Source organism: Bactrocera dorsalis, chromosome 4, assembly GCF_023373825.1.
Source record: "Bactrocera dorsalis isolate Fly_Bdor chromosome 4, ASM2337382v1, whole genome shotgun sequence".
Classification (NCBI taxonomy): domain Eukaryota; kingdom Metazoa; phylum Arthropoda; class Insecta; order Diptera; family Tephritidae; genus Bactrocera; species Bactrocera dorsalis.
In genome coordinates this window covers 60686998-60697356 of record NC_064306.1, presented here as the reverse complement: position 1 = coordinate 60697356, position 10359 = coordinate 60686998, and the positions used below count along the sequence as shown (strand labels likewise).

Here is a 10359-nt window from a genome sequence, read left to right as displayed (position 1 = left end):
GCTAAAGTGAGAAGGCGAAACCCTCGCCAAGCCCAAGTGCTACCTAATGACCTGATTAAATGGGAATAAACTTTTCAAAGGAATATGATTCCTAAGAAAGTCCGTCAAAATTGTTGAAAATAGTCGAACTTTTCAACAAACAATTGCAAAATCTTTGTTTATCTTGAAAACTTCATAAACAAATATGTCGTCTTAAATTAGTTTTCACTAGAGTAAACAACCTCACATGAGTTCCCAGTGAGTGTTTATATAAATTCTTTATAATATTCTAAATTGACCAACAAAGCAATGAAATAATCAGATAAAGGTGTCAAGTATACTGCTATCAATAGCGCCAATGTGCGCTTAATGATCATATGATACTGAGATCACATAACATACCTACCATATAAATGTTATATGTACATCTTCAACCCTCGGCCTCATGACCTGCTGTGACTTGCATTAATGCTAAACGAAGTGCCCAATTTATCAATTGTACACAATTACGACTGAAGTGCGACTTGTAAAGAAACCAAAAATTAACAAAGATTTGAGCTACATACGACTTAACTTTAGTGAAATTTTGCGACCGTTAGACCAGTCGGGTATTCATTTAGTCTTGCTATAACCGTGTGTCACAGCGGAGAGAAAACGCGTGTGCTTAAAAATATTTTAAATTTGTTGCCAGCAATTACAATAAAAATAATAAATTTCTCAATTTTTCGAACAAAAGATGTTTTCGTTTCTCTGCCTATTTCGAAATTCGAATTTAACGTGAAATTATGGGAAAAATACGTTCATGTGTGTATTTACTCGGTGTGATAATATTAATTTTATGCATTTTTTTGGAAGCTATAGAAGCGGGTAGGTAATGGTGGAGTTAAATAAATGCGAAAAAGTTTTTAGAAATGTGAAAATTGGAACACAATAAAATATAAAAATTAAAAACAAATTAAAAAAAAAATTTAAATTAAATAACAACTTAAAAGAAAATTAAAATAATACAATTTCAATTGGATTAAACTAAAATTAAATGAAATCGAAATAATTAAAAAATATAATTTTAATTTTGATATATTATAGTTGAATTAATTGGATCATTGATTTAGTTGGATTAAGCAAAATTAAAATTAAAACTAAAATCCAACTAAATTTAAATTTTTGTATTAATTTAATTGTTTAAAAATTTATTAAAAATTAATTTAATTTAAAATTAATTTCTAGGCAAAACAAAACAAGTTCTAAATTATGTACATACATATATGTTTTGAAATGTTATCATGTAAAATTAGATAACTTTCATCAAAATAAAAAATTTAAATGAAATTAATTTTGTTATTTAACCTAAACAAAAATTAAAATTACTTCAATTATAATATAATTTTTTATATAAATTTTTTTTAATCAATTAATATATATAAAGAAAAGATTGTAATTAAATTAAATTAACTTTGAAATTAAAAAAAATATTATTAAGAAAATTTAATTAATTTAATTAAAAAATTATAATTTTAATGTTATGTAATTAAATTAATTAAAAAAATTAAATAAAATTAGAACTAATTAATTTAATTTTTGTTTGGCTTAAAAATGACATGACTTTTTAACAATTACTAACAAAAAAAAATTAAATAAAATTTTTTTCAATCTATTTTTTAGAAAAATTAAGTAAACCTTAAATTATCTTATATTTGGAACCTTTTTAAATATGTATAATTACTATATATCAGAAGAAATTTCAATTAATTAAAAATTAAGTACTTGAAATGAAATTAAATATGGAGTTCGTTTATTAAAAAATAGAATACAGAAATTTAATTTAAAAAAATCCATTAAAATAAAAAAAAATATTTATAGAAGTGAAGTTAAGGTAAAATTTTAACTTAGAGTTAAAAAATTCATAAAAATAAATATTTTTTTTATATTTTCAAGCACAGTGGGTCGTGCTTAAAATGTACTAAAATTTAGAAAACTGGATTTTTTAGAATTTTTCTGAAAACTCCAATTTTCAAAACTTTAATGCATTTTAACGAATCCCTGCTATGCTTGAGAATATTACAAACTGTAACTGTGAACTTATAGCACTTACACATAATTTAATGTTTTGTATCATAACTAACAGGCTGGAGTGCACAGTGCTGGCGGAAGCACAATTCCGGTTCCATACAAACGCCAGATGGCGAGTTTAAACGTCCCATTGGCATACTGTGTACATACCGTTGCATGCTGTGGTTCCCACCAGTGTAAGTAGCCTAGAAGAGAGTGTGAAGATAAAAAGTGTGTAGGGAACTTTTTTTAATAGAGTCTAGATTTTTATCATTTAGTGTTTCTATCAAATTTTTAAACATTAAATTTTTTTTATAAAGGCTAATTATACTCTCGCAACAAAGTTGCTAAAGAGAGTATTATAGTTTTGTTCACATAACGGTTGTTTGTAAGTCCTAAAACTAAAAGAGTCAGATATAGGGTTATATATACCAAAGTGATCAGGGTGACGAGTAGAGGTGAAATCCGGATGTCTGTCTGTCCGTCCGTCCGTCTGTCCGTCCGTCTGTGCAAGCTGTAACTTGAGTAAAAATTGAGATATCATGATGAAACTTGGTACACGTATTCCTTGGCTCCATAAGAAGGTCAAGTTCGAAGATGGGCAAAATCGGTCCACTGCCACGCCCACAAAATGGCGGAAACCGAAAACTTATAAAGTGTCATAACTAAGCCATAAATGAAGATATTAAAGTGAAATTTGGCACAAAGGATCGCATTAGGGAGGAGCATATTTGGAAGTAATTTTTTTGGAAAAGTGGGCGTGGCCCCGCCCCCTACTAAGTTTTTTGTACATATCTCGGAAACTACTACAGCTATGTCAACCAAACTCTATAGAGCCGTTTCCTTCAGGCATTTCCATATATAGTTCAAAAATGGAAGAAATCGGATAATAACCACGCCCACCTCCCATACAAAGGTTATGTTGAAAATCACTAAAAGTGCGTTAACCGACTAACAAAAAACGTCAGAAACACAAAATTTTACGGAAGGAATGGCAGAAGGAAGCTGCCTCCAGGCTTTTTTTAAAAATTAAAAATGGGCGTGGCGTCGCCCACTTATGGACCAAAAACCATAACTCAGGAACTACTTAACCGATTTCAATGAAATTCGGTATATAATATTTTTTTAACACCTTGATGACATATACTAAATATGGGCGAAATCGGTTCACAACCACGCCTTCTTCCAATATAACGCTATTTTGAATTCCATCTGATGCCTTCTCTGTATAATATATACATTAGAAACCAATGATCATAGCGGAATAAAACTTTACTCAAATACGGTATGTGAGCTGAGGTATCCCTTGTGGAAAAATTGTTGTGATCGGACTATAACTTTTCAAGGTCCCTGATATCGAACACGAAGAACTCAGTGCCCAACCTAACCTAACCTAATTTTTCACCGAAAATATCGGTAAATCTCTCAGAATTAAATTTTAACTAATTTTACAGCAAAATAAAAAAATATGTAAATGACGGATATTGAAATCTCGATATTCACTTTACGAGTATCGTGCGAGAGTATAAAATGTTCGGTGACACCCGAGCTTAGCCCTTCCTTACTTGTTATTTATATTTTTTTATTCTTTATAAAAATGTAATTATGCAATTATTATTATTAGAAGGGGGGTGTGTTTTAGTGGGTACACCACTCACGTAGGATGACGATCGCTATACGGTGCGAAGGCATTTTAAACCCTCCTTACGACTTAAAAAGAAAATACATTTTCATGAAATGTGTCTATGACTTTGTATCATAGCATTTACATTCTTTTGTTTTGTTTAAAAATATTATTTATTTTATGATAATTTAACGTCGATTATTTTCGATGAATTTTTATCGATAAATATTTTTTAGTCATTTATTTTCAACAAAAATCTATAATTTAAATTCCTAATTCGATTCCTATAATTTATCGATAAATAATTATGGTTTTTTACGCAAATGTTATCAATTTTTCTGTTTTTATGCATTTACTTCTGTAATAACGCTTCAACATTAATTAATTACATTCCTTTGAAACTGTTTAATGTCTAAAATATATACATATGTAGATGTACATATGTAAGTATGCATTTAATTTGTTTATGTATGTTATCTAAAGAAAAAAACATTTAGTCAGCTTCTGCTTAATATAAAATATGTTAAATATATACATATGTAAATCTTTGCATCGATAATTTTCGATTACTTTTTTATCGATAATTTCTATTTGGTATTTAGCAAACAAACTTTTGACTATATTGGTTTCAATTATTATTGTTTTGCCTTACTTATTTATTTTATTAATTATATTTCAATGTAATTTTTTTAAACTATTTTGGCAGTATTTATCGATAAATTTAATTAATTAATTGTACATGTAACTTTATCAAAAAATTATTTATCTGCTCCTACCTAATTATTATGTGTTAGATTTTGTGTTAAATTATTATCGATTATTTTCGATAGCTTTTTATCGATAACCTCTATTTTGCATATATCAAAAAAAAAATATTCTGTTTGTATTCCTTTCAATTACTTTTGTTTTTCTTTGCTTTTGCGGATTTATTTCGTTAATAACCAATCAATATATTAATTTAATTTCTTACAGTTATTTTAAATGCAAAATTTATTTCGATAAATTTATTTTATTTATGTACATTCGAAAAACATTTTGTCTGCTCCTACTTAAAAGTTATATTATTACGTAGTTTATTTTGTGGTAATTAAATATCGATTATTTTCGATAACTTCCTCGATCGATAACCACTCTTCTAAATATGGCAAAAAAATGCTTTTCACTACTTTACTTTCAAAAGGTATAATTTAAACCCGTATTTGTAATAATCGATAATTTATCGATAAATTTTTGTTCAATATTATTCTTTTAAAACTATTTTGAATCCAAAATTTATTAACCAATTTAATTTTTTATGTTCTTTCATAAAAAAAACACTATTTTTTCAGCTTTCCTTACTGCGAATTCATTTTCGATCTGCGTTTATCGCGGCATTTCACCTCATTCCCCGATTGCTATGAGATACGCTGCAATGAGACCTTCAGCTTCATCGGACCTTGAGACTAAACAGTTTTTAAGCATTAAGTAAATTTAATACATATTATTATAAAATATTTTAAACTACTTTTAGTTGTAAATAAAATACTTTTTGAATATTTAACCAAATAATCGCAAATAAATCGTTTGAAAATTTGTTGGCAGTGTTTCTATGCATTTTAACCATGTGTATGTACGCATCTTGATAAGAATACCGCGCAGCAACTAAAACGCACACTATCGCAATTATCCTCGACGTGTTGTTGTTGTTGTATTTGTGATTCACTTGCTCCAAGGTGACTTGAAAAGTTTTTAACTTTAAAGTTGCAGACAAACAAAAGCATTAAAACGACAATTAAACGTCTCAGACTTGTCTGCCACACTGATAAGCGGGCGCAGAGCGGCAACAACAATTGCGCGGAAAACACCTTCGACACACACACACACACTCCCATACACCCGTTTGACTTTGGCTGTCTGTCGTGCAACATCAAAAAGTATGCAACAACAACTCATACCCGACTATGGAATTCGTGAAACGAATAACAAACTTTTGGCATAAGTAGGTCTGCAACTTCCGGCAGCAATAAAAGCAGCAGAAACAATAACAACAACCACAACAGCAGCAGCAACGATAATGGAAGTAACAATTGTATGAAATCAGCATCAAGTTTTGATGTTGCGAACTTTCACTATCAGCGCGCGAGGCACACACACATACATTTATACACGGTTATGTCTGAGTACAGTTATAAAGTGGTGTGAGTTATGGCATGCCATTTAAATTATGAATGGAATTTAAATTTCATGAGGAGAAAAAGGATGCGTTAATGAAATTTTTGATAAGCTAATTGTCAGTTTGCTGTAAAGTTTCTAAGAAATTAGAAAGTGTTGAGCTTCAAGATAAGACGGGAGAATGAAGAGGCCACTTCACTTTTTTCTTCAATTTTCTTACAAAATTAAATCAACTGGTCAAATACCAAAGAAAAAGCTTGCGAGTTAAGAAGACTGTAGGTTAAGGATTTGGCTTATGTTCTACCCGACCATAGTCTGCAACTTCTTCTTCTTTCTAAATAGAGAAAAAGTTCTAAATTTCCATCTACATATCTTATGGTGCTTTCAGAAATATCGGCAAAGTAGTTTCGGAAATGGATATAATGTAGCTAAGGCTTTTTTCGTATATGAAATAATGAACTTAATTTCCATATCGTCAATATTTTAGAATCTGTTTTTTACGAAGTTATTAACAAGCCAGAACAAATTTTACCTGACTACCTTTTAGAAATTATCTGAAGACTACACTTCTTTATGTCAGAACTAGCGTTAGAACCCACTTTGTGTAGAATTCAACTTAACGATCGATCAATATAGATCTGAACGAAATCTTCCTTCATATTTATGTTATATTCGGTTTCAATACCGATTTTGTACCTCAAACTTTTTGAATCATTCGTTCAATAGCATTACAGAGATTCATTCTTCCAAAATTCTATTGTCTTCCACCTGAGATATGGCATCTCAAACAGAACTAACATGTTAGAAAAGGTAGTGCCTTTACTTTAAAAATAGGAAAGAGCAGCTTTGTAAGCATTCTTTCTAAGTAAAGTTTGAGGTTGCGGCCGATATCCTCTACTGAAGGTCGTCTCGAGGTCTTACTCTTCTTATAACATAGTTAATTAACGATGCTGTATCAGTTCTTGAAACACAACAATAGTTCGCTCCCTTCCGTTCAGGAAATTTCGAAATTTCGATTTACTCTGATGAAAGTTTTGCACTGATGGAATATTGTCTCTAGCGGAAAAATGGCAAAAATTGATCGAATAAAATGGAACATATTTGTTTATTTATTAGTATAAAAATAAAAAAAAATAAGTTGAAGTCTGATTAGAAGTACGAAAAGACTTTTTTGACTACCCAATATTACAGGCGAAGATCAACACAACAAGAGAAAAAATGCTCTTGTGAACCACCACAGGTACCCCTCTATATGGTGGGAAGGTTGGCGGATAAGCTAAAAATTGACTATCGATGCAAGGTACTAAGTAGAGTATATCGTCTAGCAGCACTAAGAGCCTCCTCAGTTTATCGAACAATGTGGGGACAAGTAGCTCTAGTAATATGTGGGGTATACCAATCAATCTTCTGGTTATTGAGTACAAAAAGATGAGGGAGCTGAAAAGTTATTGGCAGTAAACCGAACATAAAGGGGAAGATAAGAATAGAAGTCTAAAGGTAGATTGAACCAGAAATTAAAAAAAACAAACCTACAAACATGGACCAGTAGGGATTTTCGAGAACTAAACTGCTAAGTCACACAAAAGCTATCCGAGAAAGATAGACATTGTATTTTAGTGAGTAATATGGAACGCCACGATGAAGTATTGCGAAAATGATTTTGAATGGCTGATTCTTTCTTAGGGGCGAGCTTAAGAGCTAACTTGGAAGGGGTACATATTATCGCTGTTTTTTTCTTTTCCTCACCCGCAAGAAAAATCTTAAATCAAATTCTTTTGGTCTTCGCTTTCCACTTCTACGATAAAGTAAGCCAACAAGAGATGATCGAAAGTGAGGTTATTTTGTTCCCGAACCCATTTTGAAACAAGCATGCTCCCATACAAATTTTGAGGATCAATGAGCGAAAGCCTCATCGGCGGTACTCTCTTTCATTTCTTAGTAAGCCAACACGTGAGATCTTCCTTTTTAATTATAAGGCAGAAAACTAAGGTCTGCCAATAAAAAGGAGTTTTTTTGACATGCCTGAGTTCCATCATAACAAGTTTGGGGAGTAATGGAACATGCGAAGTACTAGGATTGTAGTTCCAATTCTATAATCGTAATATTCTAAAGACTCTCGTTTCAAGTTTTATGGAATCTCGATTGGTTATGGCCAATAGAGATGAAGCTTAATGGATCCATCCCGGAATAATAAGTTTAAGAGTCCTGTTGATAAGCCCTCGGTAAAGCTAGCCTCTCCCTCCAATCAGTAAGGCGTCCATCTGCGTAAGGTATTTGGAAAAAGATGAGGTGGAAACAACTCAACACTTCTTTCTGGACTGTCCCGCGTTTGTGAGGTCATGACTTAAACACCTGGGGAACGCTTAGCTTCAGACATTCCACTAAACTGGCGGGAATGATCTGGCGTTTTGGTATTTTATAAGCTCGAACAGTGGATATTTTATTTTCTATGGCTTGACAAAGGACTACATATAGCAGGCCACGTGTAATCTTTGATTAGCCATCTAACATAAACTAACCTCACCTGTTGATAAAGTCTATTTAAAAAAACAATATTTCACTATTTGTTCTCTTGAGATGCCCAACTGCCAACAGCTAGCACCTGCTCAATACACATATTTATTAATAAATCTCTCCCATACTTTCTAGGACTGTCATAAAAAGAAATATGAGCGACTCTCTCGATAAACCAACTTCGAATAAAACCAGCCACAAATCACTTTTCTTTTACTTAGTTTATCGCACGCATACAATTCAAACTCGCAGCCAAAGCCAGCTGGCTTCGCTCAGCGAGCTCGTAATCTCAATCCGTTGGCGTGTTCGATTGTACTTTTGTCGCCGCAAAGCTAAATAATGAACAACATGAAAATTCTAAGGCGAGGTTTAATTAGTTAAAATAAAAGTTATTGGCCAATGGTACAACAACAACTATAACAAAATGATTGTATAATAAAAGTGGAAATGAAAAACTTACAATAATAATAGCAACGACAGTAAGAGACACAAGTGACAGAGGAAATGTGTGGCCGTTTAGAAATATAATGAGTAGACAAGCGCGTCTCACACCTTTCTGCAAACGCGAGGAAGTGTCTACGTCAGCAGAGAGTAGTATAAAAAAATGAGCGGGTTGGTAGACAACGCGCTTTTAAAAACACAACGCAACAGCCAAGCGACACAGAAGTGTGACAAAATGGCAGCAAAAAACAGGAAGACACGAACCATAACAAAAGCTAAGGTAGGCAATCGGAGCCGTTGGAAGGCTTGGTGGTTTAGTAGCTGCCGCTGGCAATAGTTGGGAGTGAGTGTTAATAGACGTCAATAAAATGACAGACGAAGTGACAACACAGAAGTTACTGAAATAAATACAAAAACAAAAACCACATGCAGCGTATAAAATATAAAATCAGAAAATGCGCAAGCAGCGTTACAAGGCGTGTGCTGGATCAGGAGGAAGCGTGTTTATGGCAGCGGCGAAAGAGAATTGACAATAAAAATTAATGTTGCGGCCTAAGCGGAACACGCAATTAGTAAAATTAATTGCTGAAATGAAGAGTGCAGAACTTGTGCAACGCCGCTGACAGTTGACAGTTGAAGGTGAGTGTGTGTGGCAACATGCGAGTTAATGAACTGTTTGGCGCATCGAATTCTAATTAAGTGGAAAATTTTAATTTCATACAAAATTTTAAATAATAAATTGCGAAAATAAATGAAAAGTATTTGTGGTTTAAAAATTTTTTTTTTTTACTTTTTATTTAATATTTGCGCTTCCAACATGTGATCTTCGCTTGATCGAGCAAGTTCGTTGCTTCAGTCTTTTGTTTGATGGAGCTGTGATCAGCAAAGTACTGAATTAAAAGGATTTTGATTTTTCATTTTGAAGCTTCAAATGATTATTTTTTGCTTAGAAAATTTGCAAATTTGCCGATTGTCCTCAAAACTAAATGGGGTATTAAATCCATAAAAATAAGGAGTAGATATGTATACATATATAGAAGTAATCTGTTAATGTTGGTTTTGGAATTCTATCTAAATTTAACACCTCATGTATAGTTTTGTACGCAGGCTTGCCACATATTTTGTAATAGTTTTGTTACTTTTATTTTATTAAACAGATGGCAACTCCTACTGAATAGTTCTATTAATAATAAATCTTAACCCAAATAACTTTTAACTGTCGCTTTGTACACATTTTTAGTAATATTTTCCGTGGTAAGTTTTTCAACATCTGGCAACTCTAAACAAAAAAGCGTTAGAATTTGTTATTTGGAAAATGCGTTATGGAGAACTCTTCTATTAATTTTTTTAATATTTTTTTTATTTTTTAACAATCTGGCAACTATGTAAAAATTTAAAATTTTTATTTAAGTATTATTTACCTTTTTACTATAAAATTATCAACTAATCAAATATTAAATTTAATTCGAAAGTACTTTTTCTTACACTAGACACCGGACAATTTAACAAACAAACTCTTCTTCAAACATTATCCTCAAAACATGGCAACCTTGTTTTTAAAGGATATTTTTACGATAAAAACAATTTATGTCAACAATTCT

General features: G+C 31.6%; 1 protein-coding gene across 1 annotated transcript; it reads left to right on the top strand.

Annotated features, from left to right (window-relative positions):
- The first annotated feature begins 602 nt into the window (after window positions 1–602).
- LOC105229738 (uncharacterized) lies at window positions 603–5225 on the top strand. The gene is made up of 3 exons (XM_049454167.1): window positions 603–846; window positions 2105–2225; window positions 4981–5225. The coding sequence occupies exons 1-3, from the start codon at window positions 765–767 to the stop codon at window positions 5090–5092; spliced, it is 315 nt and encodes a 104-aa protein (XP_049310124.1). The 5' UTR covers window positions 603–764; the 3' UTR covers window positions 5093–5225.
- Window positions 5226–10359: the final 5134 nt, after the last annotated feature.

What these genes read in the sequence shown, in the direction of transcription:
- LOC105229738 (XM_049454167.1), top strand. Translation starts at nt 765, where the DNA reads ATGGGAAAAATACGTTCATGTGTGTATTTACTCGGTGTGATAATATTA. An exon ending in TTTGGAAGCTATAGAAGCGG is followed by an intron (nt 847 to 2,104) that starts GTAGGTAATGGT and finishes CATAACTAACAG; the next exon opens with GCTGGAGTGCACAGTGCTGG. An exon ending in ATGCTGTGGTTCCCACCAGT is followed by an intron (nt 2,226 to 4,980) that starts GTAAGTAGCCTA and finishes CTATTTTTTCAG; the next exon opens with CTTTCCTTACTGCGAATTCA.